General features: G+C 43.7%; 1 protein-coding gene across 1 annotated transcript; it reads right to left on the minus strand.

Annotated features, from left to right (window-relative positions):
- Window positions 1-4,432: 4,432 nt before the first annotated feature.
- Window positions 4,433-20,093, minus strand: PRSS57 (serine protease 57). The gene is made up of 6 exons (XM_075262221.1): window positions 20,013-20,093; window positions 16,152-16,341; window positions 10,039-10,186; window positions 7,942-8,086; window positions 7,603-7,863; window positions 4,433-4,585 (listed from the first exon to the last, which is right to left on the minus strand). The coding sequence occupies exons 1-6, from the start codon at window positions 20,091-20,093 to the stop codon at window positions 4,433-4,435; spliced, it is 978 nt and encodes a 325-aa protein (XP_075118322.1).
- Between the last annotated feature and the right edge of the window lie 924 nt (window positions 20,094-21,017).

Consider the following 21,017-nt stretch of genomic DNA (forward strand, 5'->3'; position numbering starts at 1 on the left):
TCCTGTGGCGTGTGATACTGTGTGCTGATCTGTGTATCTAATCCTCTGATGCGTGTATCTCAGTTTGGATATCAGTGTTGTATTGTGTATGTGGAGTGACCATGTGTATTGCAGTTGGAATATGAGTGAAGTTTGTATTGGCTAAGGGGGGCACTGTGTTTGGAATGCTGTATCTCAGCAACGGTACGTCCGAGCGAGTTGGAGTCTCATCTTAAACCTTCCTGGATATCTGAAGTATCTCTGTACCAAATTTGGCGAAGATCGGTCCAGTCGTTTGGTTCGCATTAGAGAACAGACAGACAGACAGACCGACGGACAGACAGACAAGAATTCATTTTTATAATATAGAGAGATATTTTGAAAAAACACTGGGGTATACTACTTAATGACCCCCATCTGCGTAATACTCTGCCTTCCAATCCAGGGTTCACTTTTAGGAGAGCCAGAACCCTAAAAAGTTTAGTTGCTCCTAGAAGGTTGAAACAAGTTAATCAACCGATGTTAAGCGCCCCCACTACAAAAGGCAGTTTTCGCTGCAACAAGAAAAGATACAAGTGCTGTGCCTGTATTTCGGACAAGGTTAACAAAGTCACGAGTAATGTTACGAATGAGTCATTCTCGGTCACTAGCCATCCGGACTGTTCCTCGTCCTATGTTATTTACTTATTAGAATGCCCGTGTGGCCTACAATACATCGGCAGGACAACGATGGCACTGCGGGTCAGACTGAACAAACATAGATCAAACATTTTAAACGGTTATCTTAAACACGGCATATCTAGACACGCAGCCATCAAACATAATAGCCAATTCATAGGATTCCGTGCCACTCCAATTGACTTTATCCCTGTGTGAAATCATGATAGGTTCGAAACCCTAAAATGCAGGGAGGTATACTGGATCTACAAATTTGACTGCCTATTTCCTAAGGGGTTAAATGAAGCACTGGAGGACATCACACAATGATCTTTGATTGTCTTTGGGTCTGCGCTACCCCCCTTTTTTTATTTTTTTTTTACTACCAGCCACTCAAACAAAACAAGCACAATATTGTCTCACCGGACTCAGGGTTACAGGACAGACCCAGCCACCTCATCTCACTCCCTGGATCTGCGCTGGAGTGAAGGATCTGCAGCCTTGTTCTGGCCCAGTAATGAGCCAAGGATTCACTCCTGGAGCTGAGGCCTACTCAAGACCCACACTGGACCACAAAAGTTAAAAACCTGAGGGAGATATAGCATGATTCTGACACTTTGCCTGTCATCATCTCACAATATATATAAAATGTATATTATATAGGAAAAGGGCAGTTTGGGGGCTTTATTAATTTATAATATTTTTAACATATGGTACTTGTTTTGTATTTTTTACATTTTTTTGATATCCCACTAGGGAAACTTAACCAGAGATGCTCTGATCGCTAGTTCAGTACTATACACTGCATTACACGAGTATACATCCTATAGTCTTGGCAGAATACAGTGACCCCAGGCTGCCAAAAATACATATCAGCCCCCCATGACTCATCATGGGAGGTCATACAAGCTAGTGGAGGCCACACACAATACTGAGACTCATTTCCTTTTCTTGAAACATTTCCAATGAAGTTGGATCTGCCTATAATTTAATTTTCCACTTTGATTTTGAGTAGCATTCCAAACCCAGACTTCCTTGAGATATTTTAGCTTTACATTGATCATTTTTAAGCTTTATTGTTCTCAATGCATTACACTATGTAATAAATAAAGACTGAAACTGGAATATTTATTGTAAGCACAGACTTACCATAACCATTCCCCCGATGAAGCCCGAAGTACAGACGATACACGTGGGGCTCTAAACTGATCAGGCTTGGGTAAGATATTTGGGATTATTTTGCCACCCTTATTATTTGGTATGCGGGATTTCAGTAGACACTCAGGTATTTTGTCATGCATGGTTCACATTTCGTCACCGTATACATCTACATATATATATTCACTTATTTGTTTAACCATTCTTATGTTATATAGGAACAGACATTTATAGTACACTACTGCTACAGTGCATATGGTTACTTCAGTCATGGCCAAAAGTTTTGAGAATGATACAAATATTAATTTTCACAAAGTCTACTGCTTCAGTTTTTCTAATGGCAATTTGCATATACTCCAGAATGTTATAAAGAGTGATCAGCTTAACAGCAATTACTTGCAAAGTCAATATTTGCCTAGAAAATGAACTTTATCCCCCAAAATACATTTCAACATCATTGCAGCCCTGCCTTAAAAGGACCAGCTAACATCGTTTCAGTGATTGCTCCATTAACACAGGTGTGGGTGTTGATGAGGACAGGGCTGGAGATCAATCTGTCATGATTAAGTAAGAATGACACCACTGGACACTTTAAAAGTAGGCTGGTGATTGGAATCATTGTTTCTCTTGTGTTAACCATGGTTATCTCTAAAGAAACATGTGCAGTCATCATTGCACTGCACAAAAATGGCCTAACAGGGAAGAGTATTGCAGCTAGAAAGATTGCACCTCAGTCAACAATCTATCGCATCATCAAGAACTTCAAGGAGAGAGGTTCCATTGTTGGCAAAAAGGCTCCAGGGTGCCCAAGAAAGACCAGCAAGCGCCAGGACCGTCTCTTAAAAGTGTTTCAGCTGCGGGATCGGCCTACCAGCAGTGGAGAGCTTGCTCAGGAATGGCAGCAGGCAGGTGTGAGTGCATCTGCACGCACTGTGAGGCAGAGACTCCTGGAGCAAGGCTTGGTCTCAAGGAGGGCAGCAAAGAAGTCACTTCTCTCCAGAAAATACATCAGGGAGAGACTGATATTCTGCAAAAGGTACAGGGAGTGGACTGCTGAGGACTGGGGTAAAGTCATTTTCTCTGATCTTCAATTGTTTGGGACATCTGGAAAACAGCTTATTCGGAGAAGACGAGGTGAGCACTACCACCAGTCTTGTCTCATGCCAACTGTAAAGCATCCTGAAACCATTCATGTGTGGGGTTGCTTCTCAGCCAAGGGAATCGGCTCTCTCACAGTCTTGCCTAAAAACACAGCCATGAATAAAGAATGGTACCAGAATGTCCTCCAAGATCAACTTCTCCCAACCGTCCAAGAGCAGTTTGGCGATCAACAATGCCTTTTCCAGCATGATGGAGCACCTTGCCATAAAGCAAAGGTGATAACTAAATGGCTCAGGGAACAAAACAGAGATTTTGGGTCCATGGCCTGGAAACACCCCAGATCTTAATCCCATTGAGAACTTGTGGTCAATCATCAAGAGACGGGTGGACAAACAAAAACCTACCAATTCTGACAAAATGCAAGCATTTATTGTGCAAGAATGGACTGCTATCAGCCAGGATTTGGTCCAGAAGTTGATTGAGAGCATGCCAGGGAGAACTGCAGAGGTCCTGAAGAAGGGTCAACACTGCAAATATCGACTTGCTGCATTAACTCATTCTGTCAATATAAACTTTTGTTACTCATAATATGATTGCAATTATATTTCTGTATGTGATAAAAACATCTGACAAACACACATAAAAACCAAAGGGCACCAGATCATGTGAAAATAGAAGATTTGTGTCATTCTCAAAACTTTTGGCCATGACTGTACAGTATAACTGTGTAAATGATGTGTATTCACAATCATATGTAACTATTACCATGAATGGCTCCTTTGTATATTTTCTTACGCTTAATTTATAGATATGCATATGTGGTGAATGCCAAATTATAATCGATATCTGATACCATAGAATCCATCCCAAGAGAATCCTGAAAGCTTTCGATTTAACTGTTTTTAACTACCAAATGTGCCAATAAAGATATATATACATATATATATATATATATATATATATATATATATATATATACTGTATATATATATATTTCTATCATTGGGGTAAGTGTCTTCTATACTAAGGATTATCCTGGTATTACAGCCAAGGCCCCTCTCAATGTTGATTGCAGGGCACGTACATGAATGGAAATGCGCATAATTGGAGCCTCACCATGATATTTACGCAACAACATGGAAAGGGCAAGCATCTGGTTGAAATTACATCCCAGTGGAATCTAAAGGTTTGTTTGTTACAATGAAAGTTGCTATGCTAAAATTATTTCTTCTGGCGGGCCTAGGAAACATCAGTTCAACATTGCATCTGCAAAATGTTTAATTGATAATGGAGTCAAAACGTTCACTACCAGTCTCAAGCTCTCGCTAAGTTGAGTGGTAATAAAATTCTGTATTTTAACATGCCGGTTTTAAGTAACATAACAAAGAACATCATTTACAAGAAACTGTGATGACCTAAAATGTATGGCAAATAGGTTACAACACATCCGTCAGATATCTTTTTATTGTACCATATACCACACATTTCTATGTAAGAAAGAAACAAATATAGGCATTAAACTGTTTCTCTTTTTCTTTCAACGTCTGCTTATCACATTCTGGATCCAAGGCAGAAAGGCTGAAACTCTAGTGTACACATCTGGGGTTCTAGGGTCGCCACAGAAAAATCCAGAAAATGACACGGCTCCCTCAACTTGGTTTCCGCACACGAGAGGACCCCCAGAATCGCCCTGTAAAAAAATATATATGCCAGATATAAGACTGAACTCTTCTTTCTGCCAAGACAGTAAGTAGTACATCAAGACTTTACATAATTGCCACAAGTAGAATATACAGTCCTATGAAAAAGTTTGGGCACCCCTATTAATCTTAATCATTTTTAGTTCTAAATATTTTGGGGTTTGCAACAGCCATTTCAGTTTGATATATCTAATAACTGATGGACACAGTAATATTTCAGGATAGAAATGAGGTTTATTGTACTAACAGAAAATGTGCAATATGCATTAAACTAAAATTTGACCAGTGCAAAAGTATGGGCACCTCAACAGAAAAGTGACAATATTTAGTAGATCCTCCTTTTGCAAAGATAACAGCCTCTAGTCGCTTCCTGTAGCTTTTAATCAGTTCCTGGATCCTGGATGAAGGTATTTTGGACCATTCCTCTTTACAAAACAATTCAAGTTCACATACCGAGCAAACAAAGCAGAATTTCTAAAGCAATATATTTAGAAAAAGGCTTCAATTTACATAAGCTATCAGTATAGATAGGATCCTTGAGATGGGACAACCCCTTAATTAAATGGGGCTTATGTTAGGTTTGGGTTGGGCACCCCCCTGAACGGAAACCTAATGAGCTTAAAAAAGATGTTACCCGTACCCCATAGAATATAATGGAGTCCCGCCGGGTTTCCACCCAAAAAGGGCAAAGAAGCAGAGCTTTTCTCTCCGCATTTTTTTAAGTGGGTTTGGGGACGGAAACCCTGAACATAGTTCAAGCGCTGGGCTGAACCCAGCCTGAGTTACATTTAAGTGAATGCTATTTGATGTAAAGTGGTTTTTCATTGAAGAAGCCACAGTGCTCATACAAATGCAGTGGTCTCTTCAAATTGTCTATTTCAACTCCCACCAGCCTTCAGTTGACCTATCCAAGAGACAGGGCGTGGCGCGGCCCGGACCTAACAAAATGGTCCCGGTCGGCATGTCCCAATTTCAACTCGATTTCAACGATTTCAATGAGCTGAATACATAGGCGTTTAAAGCAGGAGCTGTCACAGCTCAGCTCCTGCTTTAACGTTGAGCTCCGGCATTTGTAGCCGCGATGTGATGACGTCAGATCGAGGGAGATTATCAATGGTCTTGTATGTCTTCCATTTTCTTCAATCCAAGCTGGTTGCCTATTGCAGATTCAGTCTTCCCAGCCTCGTGCAGGGCTACAATTTTGTTTCTGGTGTCCTTTGACAGCTCTTTGGTCTTCACCATAGTGGAGTTTGGAGTCTGACTGTTTGAGGGTGTGCACAGGTGTCTTTTTATACTGATAAGTTTAAACAGGTGCCATTACTACAGGTAATGAGTGGAGGAAAGAGGAGACTCTTAAAGAAGAAGTTACAGGTCTGTGAGAGCCAGAAATCTTGATTGCTTGTAGGTGACCAAATACTTATTTTCCACCATAATTTGCAAAAAAATTCTTATAAAATCAGACAATGTGATTTTCTGGATTTGTTTTCTCATTTTGTCTCTCATAGTTGAGGACTACCTATGATGTAAATTACAGACGCCTCTCATCTTTTTAACTGGTGGAACTTGCACTATTGGTGACTGACTAAATACTTTTTTGCCCCACTGTATGTGTATGAGGGAGAGAGCTGCAGGGGAACCAGGAAAGGTGAGTGTGTGTGTGTGTGTGTGTGTGTGTGTGTGTGTGTGTGTGTTGTGTGTGTGTGTGTGTTTGTGAGAACAGCATGACACTGGGGCAGATGGAGGGGGAGAGAACAGTATGACGCTGGGGCAGATGAACGGAGGGAGAACGGCATGACACTGGGGCAGATGAAGGGGGGAGAACGGCATGACACTGGGGCAGATGGAGGGGGGAGAACGGCATGACACTGGGGCAGATGGAGGGGGGGAGAACAGCATGACACTGGGGCAGATGAAGGGGGGAGAACGGCATGACACTGGGGCATGTGAAGGGGGAGAGAACAGCATGACACTGGGGCAGATGGAGGGGGGAGAACAGCATGACACTGGGGCAGATGAAGGGGGGAGAACGGCATGACACTGGGGCAGATGAAGGGGGAGAGAACAGCATGACACTGGGGCAAATGAAGGGGGGAGAACGGCATGACACTGTGGCAAATGAAGGGGGAGAGAACAGCATGACACTGGGGCAGATGAAGGGGGAGAATGGCATGACACTGGGGCAGATGGAGGGGGGAGAACAGCATGACACTGGGGCAGATGAAGGGGGAGAATGGCATGACACTGAGGCAAATGAAGGGGGGAGAATGGCATGATACTGGGGCAGATGAAGGGGGGGGATGGCATGACACTGGGGCAGATGAAGGGGGGAGAATGGCATGACATTGGGGCAGATGAAGGGGGGGAGAACGGCATGACACTGGGGCAGATGAAGGGGGGAGAATGGCATGACACTGGGGCAGAGACGGGGGGGACATGAAACTGTGGGCAGATAAAGGGGAGAATGGCATGAAACTGGGGACAGAGATAGAGGGGGGACATGAAACTAGGGGTAGATGAAGGGTGTATATGAAAATGGGGGACAGATATAATTTACGGGTGACTGTAGGAGGATTATACTGTGTGGAATCACATGAAAAATGAATGAGAATGGGCGGAGTCAACATAAAAGTTGGCGGGGCCTAATTTGCTGCGGCGGGCTGCGCGCGCCACACATTTTATTCCCTCTTTCTAGTCTTCAACAGTTGGGAAGTACAGGTTAGAAGTGCGAGACCCCCCAGTAAGTAGGGCCCCGCCAAAGTCAATTGCCCAGGGCCCCGCAAACCCTGGATCCGCCACTGCCATTATAAATTGCAGATTGCCGGTAATAGACTGTAGATACAGTAAATAAGTATAATACTCATGCTAACTTATGATAGCTCTCATTTGCAGTCCACTGACAAACCGCAGGATTTCATAAATTGTAACCTGTAGATTGTTGGTCGATGTGCAGGAGAGTTGTTCCAAACTGGGTAACCCTGAGTACCATTTGTGAAAAGTCAATACTCACAGAGCAAAAGCCCTTGTTTCGTGGTCCAGGACTAGCAGCACACAGCATGCTATCAGAGATGTTCAGTCCCCAATGCTGACTACAAACTTCACGGCTGATCACATCTGCATCTGTTTCCATTAGAGCTCTGGGCAAGGTTCCGAAATCAGTCACTTGCCCCCATCCAGCCACTGAGCAAGGAGATCCAGGATTCACATCTGAGTTGTTGCGAGGAAGGCGGATATTTCTTACAGAGGGAGTTATGATAGCCGAGCTGTTTAGCTGTGAAGAGCAAATGAAAAAAAAAAATGTGTGCGACTCTAGAAAAAAAAATCCATGTCAGTGAATGAGACATCTTACCTTTAGGAGATTTATATCATTCCGAAACGTTGTGGGGTTGTATTCGGGATGTGTGAATGATTCCTGTATACTTAGCACCTGCACAAATCTGTCTGGGTTACGTAGGTTATGAGCACCAAGCACCACACGTACTATATCCACACGTCTGTCAAAAAAACACAGATTTTGGCCCTATTAAGACAGATGTAAAGTGACCCCATTTTGTGCCCAAATTATGACCACAAGACCCAAAATATAAGCATAAGTATAAAATACTGACAGGCTCTTACAAAGAACTATGGTTTACTCCGCTGCTGTGGAAAACATAAGATTTAAAATAACCAAGTCATGGGGAGGGGGATTTAAAGAGTTACCCTATATTCACCTAAACGTCATAATTGGCCGTGTGACAGTTGTTTTTTTTTTTCTTGTTTTGTTTATTTGAATGGCTTATCACATGGTGTATTAATATTCATTCCTGTGAATCGGGGGCTTTTCACACGACCGATATTTTGACAGTCTGCTGTAGCGGATTATCCCTAATGGACTATGCTGTAATATAAGATCCCACCATTCACTGTAATGTTTGAAGGACCTGTGAAAATGGGCGCCCCTCCAGTGCAAAAAGCCATTAAAAATGGACGTTTGTTGCAGCATTTTCACACACGGTAGTCTGAATCTAAACTTAAAAAAGGTGTTTTACTTTCATCTCAGTGGACTCTTACTATCTGTTTTTTTTTATGTTTTTTCATGGTACAAAAAGGTACAAATATTCTTAATACCACAAATAACCCAAATCATAAAGCTCAGCCACATGGCAATTTTGGCTGTGACTCCTGTCACAAGACCAAAGACAGGCATGTTGCCCTGAGACTCCTTAAATAATGTAGGTGAATGGAGTTGCATTGCCACCCTAAATTCTAGTCACAAAACACCATTAATGGTCAATTATTGTGGCTAAAAATTTGCAACCTGCATCCTTAGTTTGCATAGCAACTCCATTTGCTTATATTAGTGAAAGAGTGGTTGCGTAACCGCGGGAGGAGATTTTGGTCCGGATTCTGAGATGGCTTCCTGCGTCAAAATCCAGTCCAAAAAAACTCTGTGTCAACTCAGCTTTACACAGATCAAACAATGAAAGAACAATATACAAAAATAGTAAAAAAAAACAAGTGAAAAAGAAAGTGTCACTGATGTCTGAATTACTAAAACGGAAGAGGAGAGGAAAGACAAATTATATCAAAATGATATTTGCATAGGTCTATAAGGGGTTAAAGGTTATCAAGGATAATGTCACAATGTAAACTGTACAAAAATAAGTAGTGATATGTAAATAGATTTTCAAGAATTACCCCTGGTTCACATTAGTGTTTGAATTCCATCCAGAGGAGTTCGCATGAGGAATACCAACGTAACTGCAGGTGCTGTGCAGTTAATGCACACGAACCCCATAGACTATAATGAGGTCCATGTGCTTGCCGTGCATCGCTCACTTGAATCATTCGTGCGGGCAGTGCACGGCAAGCACACGGACCCCATTATAGTCTAAGGGGTCAGTGTGCTTTTACAGCACAGCGCTTGAAATTGCGATTGTATTCCGTCTAAAGTGTTACACATGTCGCAACCAACGGAACAAGCAGTGTAACACAACATAGGGCCCATTCTCCATAAACAATTTCAAAGTGATAAGCTGGTTACAAGTATCTTCTTATTCTGCCACATAGTATACAGATTAAGGTCAGAGCCCCACGTGGCATAAACGCCGTGGGGAAAAAAAAAACACGGCATTTTACAGTCACAGCAAAGTGGATGGGATTCTAGTGAATCCTATCCTCACTTTGCGGTAAAATACTCGCAGTGGACACACTGCGATTTCCAATACCATTGTGGTTTTGGAAATCGCAGGATGTCAAATATATCTATGGTAATGCTGTTAGTTTCCCTATAGGTATAAGTGAGGCAGAAAGTCCACAGAGGAAATCTCTGCAAACTTTCTGTGCAAAGCGCAGTGTGAAGAACTGCGATACGTTGCAGTTTTTCTCACAGCATTTTTTTTTGCTGCAGAATGCTACGTGAGGCCTTAGTCTTATTGACAGTACGCAGTGCATGGTTTCTTACTTGTCTTCCATGCAGTGAGCGGCAGTGAGAACCCAGTTAGGATAGATTAGAGCTCCTCCACAGAAATGTTGTCCTCTGATCTGTAGAGACACCATGTATGGTCTGGAATGAGCTCTGGCCTCTCGACCTCCAACAATCCTGTGTGCACCTAGTCACAAAGAATAAGAGATTTAGAAAAATGGAGAGCACACTTTTAGGTAGGGCTAGGGGAGCCTAAATCAAAATCATAGTTAATTGAACATTTTACCTGAATTACGATTAATGAACGATTATTAGGACACTCCCGGTTTTATATGTCACACACCCTATTTATAAGCCTGAATTTTCTTTTTTTTATGTAGATTGTGAGCCCCACATAGAGCTCACAATGTACATTTTCCCCTATCAGTATGTCTTTGGAATATGGGATGGAAATCCATGCAAACACGGGGAGAACATACAAGCTCCTTGCAGATGTTTTTTTTGCCCTTGGCGGGATTTGAACACCAGGACTCTAGTGCTGCAAGGCTGCAGTGCTAACCACTGAGCCACCGTGTGGCCCTTTGAATTTTCATTATTCACATATCAGTAATCCTTATTGGATAGTGTACAGTTAGTGACATATCCTTTAGCCAATGGCAGGGTGAGACAGTATGAGATGAATGCAAAATAATTTATGTAACATGCACTGGGTTGGTGGTACCAAAATACAACTGTTATCACAAAGGGTACCCCTTACTTGATGGCTAAAACCTAACTTTTATTAAATAATTTGCTAAAATTCACTCTAAATATTCCCACTACACAAACACATACACACCCAGGACCCTATACTCCACCTGGTCCCTATAAGTGAAAATAACTTAGGAGGGGGTTGGTTCCTGTCAGTTCAAGGGTTTAGAATCCAGTTGGTGGTTTCACTGGATTATTTTAACTGTCAAGAAACCCCTTTCAATGTGACTCCTTCCTAATACCACACCATGTAAAACCAGACAAACAGCACTGTATGGCCAACAAAGGGTTAGTTGCTAAGGGTTAACTGCAATGGGGGCAACACCCATAGTGTCTCTTGTGGGTCAGTAACACAAGTGGCCTGTTTATATGCAGGACTAGACAAAAACCCCAATATTCATGCAACCCAGCTAATTCCTGGCCAGTCTAACAGTGCTACAGTTGTCTATCAATACATCATATTTCTTATTTATCTCTCTATCTCTCGACGCGTTTCGCCTCAAAAAGGTTCATCAGGAGAGCGATACTTAATAGCAGAGTGGAGTAGTACATAAAATAATAAAGAGCTGCGGTGAAAACCACAATTCCTGCAGCCCTGGTGGTGGGCTGCAGTGCTGGTAGTGACTCACTACCAGCCTCACTACCAGCACTGCAGCCCACCACCAGGGCTGCAGGAATTGTGTGAATTAGCATTCAACACCCCTAGGGGGTCTAATAAATGCAAAAAAAAAAAAAAAAGTAAAAAAAAAAAAAAAAAAATATAAAAAGTATTAAAAGTTCAAATCACCCCCCTTTCCCTAGAACAAATATAAAAGTAGTTAAAAACTGTGAAACACATACATGTTAGGTATCCCCGCGTCTGAAATCGCCCGCTCTACAAATCTATAAAAATATTTTTCCTGTTCGGTAAACGCTGTAGCAGGAAAAATAGTCAAAAGTGCCAAACGTTTTTTCACTGTTTTAATTCTGATAAAAATTTGAATAAAAAGTGATCAAAGCAATAACATTTCCCGAAAATGGTAGAACTAAAAAGTACACCCGGCCCCGCAAAAAAAGACGCCCTATGCATCCCCGTACACCTATGTATAAAAAAGTTACGGCCGTCGGAATATGGCGACTTTTAGAAAAAAAAAATTTTAACACCGTTTTGGAATTTTTTTTAGGGGTCAAAATTAGAGATGAGCGAACAGTGTTCTATCGAACACATGTTCGATCGGATATCAGGGTGTTCGCCATGTTCGAATCGAATCGAACACCACGTGGTAAAGTGCGCCAAAATTCGATTCCCCTCCCACCTTCCCTGGCGCCTTTTTTGCACCAATAACAGCGCAGGGGAGGTGGGACAGGAACTACGACACTGGGGGCATTGAAAAAAATTGGAAAAAGTCATTGGCTGCCGAAATCAGGTGACCTCCATTTTAGACGAATAGTGGATTTCAAATCCGGGTCATATGAGAATGTGAACTTTGTGACTATGAGACAGGGATAGCTGTACAGGCAGGGATAGCTAGGGATAACCTTTATTTAGGGGGGAATGTTATTAAAAATAACTTTTTGGGGCTCTATCGGGTGTGTAATTGTGATTTTTGTGAGATAAACTTTTTCCCATAGGGATGCATTGGCCAGCGCTGATTGGCCGAATTCCGTACTCTGGCCAATCAGTGCTGGCCAATGCATTCTATTAGCTTGATGAAGCAGAGTGTGCACAAGGGTTCAAGCGCACCCTCGGCTCTGATGTAGCAGAGCCGAGGCTGCACAAGGGTTCAAGCGCACCCTCGGCTCTGATGTAGGAGAGCCGAGGGTGCACTTGAACCCTTGTGCACCCTCAGCTCTGCTACATCAGAGCCGAGGGTGCGCTTGAACCCTTGTGCACACTCTGCTTCATCAAGCTAATAGAATGCATTGGCCAGCGCTGATTGGCCAATGTATTCTATTAGCCTGATGAAGTAGAGCTGAATGTGTGTGCTAAGCACACACATTCAGCTCTACTTCATCGGGCTAATAGAATGCATTGGCCAGCGCTGATTGGCCAGAGTACGGAACTCGACCAATCAGCGCTGGCTCTGCTGGAGGAGGCGGAGTCTAAGATCGCTCCACACCAGTCTCCATTCAGGTCCGACCTTAGACTCCGCCTCCTCCGGCAGAGCCAGCGCTGATTGGCCGAAGGCTGGCCAATGCATTCCTATGCGAATGCAGAGACTTAGCAGTGCTGAGTCAGTTTTGCTCAACTACACATCTGATGCACACTCGGCACTGCTACATCAGATGTAGCAATCTGATGTAGCAGAGCCGAGGGTGCACTAGAACCCCTGTGCAAACTCAGTTCACGCTAATAGAATGCATTGGCCAGCGCTGATTGGCCAATGCATTCTATTAGCCCGATGAAGTAGAGCTGAATGTGTGTGCTAAGCACACACATTCAGCACTGCTTCATCACGCCAATACAATGCATTAGCCAGTGCTGATTGGCCAGAGTACGGAATTCGGCCAATCAGCGCTGGCTCTGCTGGAGGAGGCGGAGTCTAAGGTCGGACCTGAATGGAGACTGGTGTGGAGCGATCTTAGACTCCGCCTCCTCCAGCAGAGCCAGCGCTGATTGGTCGAGTTCCGTACTCTGGCCAATCAGCGCTGGCCAATGCATTCTATTAGCCCGATGAAGTAGAGCTGAATGTGTGTGCTTAGCACACACATTCAGCTCTACTTCATCAGGCTAATAGAATACATTGGCCAATCAGCGCTGGCCAATGCATTCTATTAGCTTGATGAAGCAGAGTGTGCACAAGGGTTCAAGCGCACCCTCGGCTCTGATGTAGCAGAGCCGAGGCTGCACAAGGGTTCAAGTGCACCCTCGGCTCTCCTACATCAGAGCCGAGGGTGCGCTTGAACCCTTGTGCAGCCTCGGCTCTGCTACATCAGAGCCGAGGGTGCGCTTGAACCCTTGTGCACACTCTGCTTCATCAAGCTAATAGAATGCATTGGCCAGCACTGATTGGCCAGAGTACGGAATTCGGCCAATCAGCGCTGGCCAATGCATTCTATTAGCCCGATGAAGTAGAGCTGAATGTGTGTGCTTAGCACACACATTCAGCTCTACTTCATCAGGCTAATAGAATACATTGGCCAATCAGCGCTGGCCAATGCATTCTATTAGCTTGATGAAGCAGAGTGTGCACAAGGGTTCAAGCGCACCCTCGGCTCTGATGTAGCAGAGCCGAGGCTGCACAAGGGTTCAAGTGCACCCTCGGCTCTCCTACATCAGAGCCGAGGGTGCGCTTGAACCCTTGTGCAGCCTCGGCTCTGCTACATCAGAGCCGAGGGTGCGCTTGAACCCTTGTGCACACTCTGCTTCATCAAGCTAATAGAATGCATTGGCCAGCACTGATTGGCCAGAGTACGGAATTCGGCCAATCAGCGCTGGCCAATGCATTCTATTAGCCCGATGAAGTAGAGCTGAATGTGTGTGCTAAGCCACTACAATGCATTAGCCAGTGCTGATTGGCCAGAGTACGGAATTCGGCCAATCAGCGCTGGCTCTGCTGGAGGAGGCGGAGTCTAAGATCGCTCCACACCAGTCTCCATTCAGGTCCGACCTTAGACTCCGCCTCCTCCAGCAGAGCCAGCGCTGATTGGCCGAATTCCGTACTCTGGCCAATCAGCACTGGCTAATGCATTGTATTGGCTTGATGAAGCAGTGCTGAATGTGTGTGCTTAGCACACACATTCAGCTCTACTTCATCGGGCTAATAGAATGCATTGGCCAATCAGCGCTGGCCAATGCATTCTATTAGCGTGAACTGAGTTTGCACAGGGGTTCTAGTGCACCCTCGGCTCTGCTACATCAGATTGCTACATCTGATGTAGCAGTGCCGAGTGTGCATCAGATGTGTAGTTGAGCAAAACTGACTCAGCACTGCTAAGTCTGCATTCGCATAGGAATGCATTGGCCAGCCTTCGGCCAATCAGCGCTGGCTCTGCCGGAGGAGGCGGAGTCTAAGGTCGGACCTGAATGGAGACTGGTGTGGAGCGATCTTAGACTCCGCCTCCTCCAGCAGAGCCAGCGCTGATTGGCCGAATTCCGTACTCTGGCCAATCAGCACTGGCTAATGCATTGTATTGGCTTGATGAAGCAGTGCTGAATGTGTGTGCTTAGCACACACATTCAGCTCTACTTCATCGGGCTAATAGAATGCATTGGCCAATCAGCGCTGGCCAATGCATTCTATTAGCGTGAACTGAGTTTGCACAGGGGTTCTAGTGCACCCTCGGCTCTGCTACATCAGATTGCTACATCTGATGTAGCAGTGCCGAGTGTGCATCAGATGTGTAGTTGAGCAAAACTGACTCAGCACTGCTAAGTCTGCATTCGCATAGGAATGCATTGGCCAGCCTTCGGCCAATCAGCGCTGGCTCTGCCGGAGGAGGCGGAGTCTAAGGTCGGACCTGAATGGAGACTGGTGTGGAGCTATCTTAGACTCCGCCTCCTCCAGCAGAGCCAGCGCTGATTGGTCGAGTTCCGTACTCTGGCCAATCAGCACTGGCCAATGCATTTCTATGGGGAAAAGTTAGCTTGCGAAAATCGCAAACTGACAGGGATTTCCATGAAATAAAGTGACTTTTATGCCCCCAGACATGCTTCCCCTGCTGTCCCAGTGTCATTCCAGGGTGTTGGTATCATTTCCTGGGGTGTCATAGTGGACTTGGTGACCCTCCAGACACGAATTTGGGTTTCCCCCTTAACGAGTTTATGTTCCCCATAGACTATAATGGGGTTCGAAACCCATTCGAACACTCGAACAGTGAGCGGCTGTTCGAATCGAATTTCGAACCTCGAACATTTTAGTGTTCGCTCATCTCTAGTCAAAATGTAAATAAAACCATATAAATTTGGTATCCCTTGAACCGTACCGAAACACAGAATACAGGGGACATGTCATTTTGGCTGCACAGTGAACGCCGTAAAACCAAAGCCCGTAAGAAAGTCGCAGAAATGCATTTTTTCTTCAAATCCACCCCATTCTGAATTTTTTTCCTGCTTCCCAGTACATTATATAGAATAATTAATGGTGGCATCATGAAGAAAAAATTGTCCCGCAAAAATTAAGACCTCATATGACTCTGGGAGCGGAGAAATAAAAAAGTTATGGGGTTTAGAAGGAGGGGAGTCAAAAACGAAAAACGAAAATCAAAAAATGCCATCGGCGGGAAGGGGTTAAACTTTGCAGTGGGACTTCAGTTATGCCACTGGCAAAGACAATAATGAAGCCTAGAAGAGTGTTGTTCCACCCTCTAATCTTGAGATTCTGGCCCGCATGAAGGACTTACAGAGTCTTGAATATTTGACTGCTAGTCTTAACAACACCTTGGATGCCTTACACTAGGTCTGGTCCCCTTGGGACACGTACTGCACCTGCCGGGGTCTCTGATCTCTGCTTTCCCCTCTCCCCTCTCTTCCCTTCTGTTCTCCCCTTGTCCTCTGTGGTTGTTCCCCCTCCCCTTGCCCTTCTCTTTGTAATGTTCAGTTTTTGTATTTGGTTTTTCTCTTTGCATTACTGAGGTTGGGCGACTTGCCTCTCCTCTTTGTTTCCTTTGTATCTTTTATGGAAAAATTTAATAAAAATTACAGATGAAAAAAAAAATAATGAAGCCTAACAATTCATTTCTAGGAAACAGGGAAAATGGAAAATTTTCAAGGATTCCATCATGGTCAAAATGCACTAGTAAGGAATATTTCAAATAGCTAATCCATAACTTCACTTGCATGTATGGCCCTTTCTCTTGTTAGATATAAGTTATGATGTCAGACAACCATTTTAACATGCAACCACTTTTGGGCAATTTACAAAGCGACCAAAACAGAAGTGTTGCATATGGTGGTTATTAAGAAACTTATGTATTAACACGCAATGTTGGCATTGTTTCTCTACAGTTATTATGAAGTAGGTCAGAATCCAGCATTGGTAATAGCCTGAGTATGGACTTTTAGTAACTAAAGTTGAAGGGTCTTTTAATAATACTTTCCACTTAAAAATGAGTGACAACACATGTCTAAGACAGCAAAATTTTGTCAAAATTAAGTATTCCTTAAGGACGCAGGTCCTTTTTGTATTAATGCTCATCTTCTTTTTTCATGTTCTCTTTCCTTGCCTTCCAAAATTCGTACCTTTTTTATTTTTCAGTCGACATATCTAGGTGAGGGCTTATTCTTTGTTTGACAAGTTGTACTTTTGATTTTGCAACCCCCCAGCCCCCCCCAAAAAAAAAAAAATAAAATAAAAATTATATTATAATTTTTTTGCATTTTATGGCATCCATTCTGCATTAAAATAACACAGTAACTTTATCTGGTGGATCATTACGATTACAGTGATACCATATTTATATTGGTTTTAATATGTTTAACCCATTTCAGAGGCATTTTTTCGATTTTCATTTTTGACTCCCCATCTCACAAACACCATAACTTTTTATTTTACCTGCGAAAGAGCCATATGAGAGCTTAATGTTTACGGGACAAATTGCTGTTACTAATGGTACCATTTTTTATTCTGTGCAATGTACTGCGAAGCTGAAAAAAATCAGAATGGTGTGGATTTGGAGAAAAAATGCATTTGTTCTTACAATTTTCATTTAAAATTTGTTCATACAAATTTACAAAGTTTCATATGTGGAATGTGCATAGGCAGTCAGGAGGCCATTGCTCGGCCTCCTGGCTGCCATGTCAACTTTTTGGACACCCAGATCAAAGAAGATCGAGGGGTGGCAGGGTGTGAGGGATCTTGCCCCGGGATCTCCCAGATGCTGTAGCTAGTCCCAGGCCTTGGCTGTGCTGCAAGCACAGCTTCTACAGCACTCAGCACAACGTAATAGTACAGTGCAGAGTGGGAAGGGGTTAGAGAGGATCTGTCACCAAGTACAAAATACAAATTAATCATTCGATTCGTACTGTTCTGCTGATCAATATGGTTTCTTTTTAAAATCCATCCATTCAAAAGATATGGCCCTGGAAGGTTATACCTCTGATTCCCAAGTAACCTTTTGTTTTTCTCTGAGAAAATAAAAGGTTCCTGCCCACATGGAGAATCATAGCTAGTTTACATTAACTGAATGAAAGGGGCCGCGGAATCACAGCCGCTGCACGGGCGGCACACCAGTGACATCCACGTGTCCCCCGTGCACCGCCCGTTTTGTTCATTAATGGCAGCCAGTTAGCACAAAGTCATGTGCAACCGGCTTTAATGTGACTGTCAGGTGGTTAAACTCTAAAGAACCATATTGTGTCTTATTCTATATACAGAGATACAAGATACAAATGAGCTTTATTAGCATTACCAAAGAATAAAATGTTTGGTGTTGCCAAAGCAGAAAGAAGGTTGGGGATGGTGGAGGGGGGGTGGTTATGGGGTTCGTTCTTGTTTGGGGCGTGTGAGTATCGGTGAGTATGGGGTAGACAGGTGATGGGGTAGCTTAGTTGTGTTTGGGTGGTGGGTGGGTGGTTTAATAGTCCATGGGTGATGGGTGGTTTGATAGTCCATGTGTCTCATCTTCCTCTTGTTTGGTGGCAGCTGGACACATATATATAAATACTGTACTATTATGGTGCAGCTGTCTGGGTCTTATGGAAAGGTGCTGTAATAGTATGGCGCAACAGTCGCTGATCACTATGTTGACTTGGGGACCACTAAAGTATTTCTGCTGTCTATGTCCCCCAGCCATGGTGATCGCTGCTATTGGCCAATCAAATCTGATCGTCCAATAGCAGCTAGCTGGCACAGATTCAATTATCTGTGTCGGCGAGAATTAGTCAGTAAGCCACTATTGAAATAAAATTGTCCATACAGTTTTAAGAATTTGTGAATAATTGTAATGTCTGCATGTACAGCAGCTATACAGTGAGCCCCTTGAATATATTTCACTAGCCGACCCTAGGTTCTGGTCAGTCACCCACCTATGACATATCAGTGACCTGTGATAATTACAGGTCATCAGTACACAAGTGCTCCACGTGGTGTAAATGCCGCAGTTTGGTGCAAATTTGCTGCAGCAAAAACCGCAGTGTTTTACAGTACCTGCAAAGCAAATCCCATCCATTCATTACAGAAATATACTCGCATCTGAAATGCTGCAATTTCCAAAACCGTGTCTTAGGCATTCGCAGCATGTCAATTATACCAACGGAAACACTAGCGGTTTCCACATAGGTATAATTTGTAGACTTTCTGTGAAAAACGTTGCAGGAAAAAAACGCAATGTTTACTTCTAGTAGAGCAAATTCTGTCCCAGTTATGCAATAGTAAAAATAACAGAGTTATGTCTGCTGTATATCCAGTACATGACCGGTGCAGATTTTTATTGTCTGGTAGTCAACACTGATGAATCCTACTGAGTATCTGCAAACTGAAATCTAAAAAACCATAAGATATTAATACAGAAAATATATTAGAAAATTGTATAACAAGAGGCATAGCTATAGGGATTGCAGTGTTCACACTGGAGACCCCACAGGCCCCCCAGCTCTAGTGAATTGTATAATTCAGCGCCGCATCTCTAATGAGGTGACGTGAAGCGACTTTTTTTTCCTAAACGAGCACAGGAGAAGGCTGCTCTGAAAACAACCCGAACCTCCCCTCTTCTGCGCTGGTTTAGATCTCTGTGTCTCAGCACAGGCGGTGTCATCACACCACCTACGCTGAGACACAGACATCTTATTGCCGGATTAAGAGGAGGTGGCAGCAGGAGCAGCGGAGAGGTCAGTAAGTAACATACCTGTTTTTTTATTGTTTTATAATAGGCCGCTACCTGCTGGAGTATCCCCAGCAGGTAGCGGCCTATTTACCTACCTCCCCGGGCCTGCTCACTGCCGCCCCCACTTCCCCTTGTACTATAGGCCGCGGAGGGTGGCAATGAGCAGGCCTGAGCCCAGGCCACAATCCCACTACTGCTATTATTATACTCAGAGGTCTTTTCGATCCCCCAAGTTTAATAATCGGAGCCCCAGGGGAGGTGAGGGAACATAATAAACAATGTTACTCACCTCTCTGGGATCTGGTGATAACCCTAGCAGCACTTGTTCTGGGATATTACCATATAGGCCCAAAGCCTGTTCTAGTAGTAATAGCCTGTTACTGCTAGCACAGGCTTTGGGCCTATATGGAAATATCCCAGTCTACATGACGTCTGGGAAATTATCATACAGGCCCGAAGCCTGCTAGGATTATCATCAGATCCCAGAAAGGTGAGTAACAGTGTTTATTATGTTCCCTCACCTCCCTTGGGGCTTCGATTATTATCATCCTCTTTTGATTGTCTGCCTCAGGCAGCAGAGAGGCTAGGTTCGCAACTGGCATAATTACCTTTTCTTCTACATAGTTGTGACTGACTGTGTGTACTTCCATTATTCTCCTGGCTCCTCGGCACCTGCTCTCAGATCCACTGGCACCATAGAGCAGGAGACAGGGACCCAGGAGAACAATAGAAGCACCGCAGGGAAGGCAAGTATACAGTTCCCTAGTATGGCCTGTGAAGTATGTGGGATGGGGTCAGGGGGAGAACCATTACTGTGGGGGAGAACTATCAGGGCACTGTCACCTATTTTGGGGACTATTACCTATAGAGCCGAGACCAATAGAGCACTATTGTCTTTGTAGGAGGGGTAGTATTGGTAACTATTACTTATGTGGGAGAGCACAATTACCTCTAGGGGTCACTAATAGGTCACTATTGCCTACATGGGGGGCACTATTACTGTGGGGCTGTGACTATTTTAGACTATAACCTATGTGGAGAGCACAAGAGGGACACTATTACTTTTGTTCCTTAATAGGTCACCCAGCGATTGAGTTGAAAGTTAAGCTAGGGCTACACAGCAACTTTGGCGCAAAAAGATTGTGCACGGCATGTTTTTAATTTTAATGCAGCTCCATTCACATTATTTACTTTACTGTTAGTGAAGGAGTCACAGGGCAACATGGCGATCTCTGATCACACAATAGGTGTCACAGTTAAAGACGCTGGTAGCCCTAGCCTTAAAGACAGAGTTAGCAATCAAGAGGGAGGTGGGGTCCAAATCTCAACTCCCATAGCAGGGCCCAGCAGCCTTAGCTGCACCAATGTGTAAAACTATTGGTTATGCAAAAAATAAACTTTTATTTGCTGAATTCCCTTAGTCCCCTTAGTCCCAGGCAAATGTGTTCCTGAAAATCCTGACTGCATATGGTCCAGATTTTTTGCACTGAATATGGTCCAGAGACTGGAACTCCTTGCATCATAGT

Source organism: Leptodactylus fuscus, chromosome 1 (assembly GCF_031893055.1).
Source record: "Leptodactylus fuscus isolate aLepFus1 chromosome 1, aLepFus1.hap2, whole genome shotgun sequence".
Lineage (NCBI taxonomy): Eukaryota > Metazoa > Chordata > Amphibia > Anura > Leptodactylidae > Leptodactylus > Leptodactylus fuscus.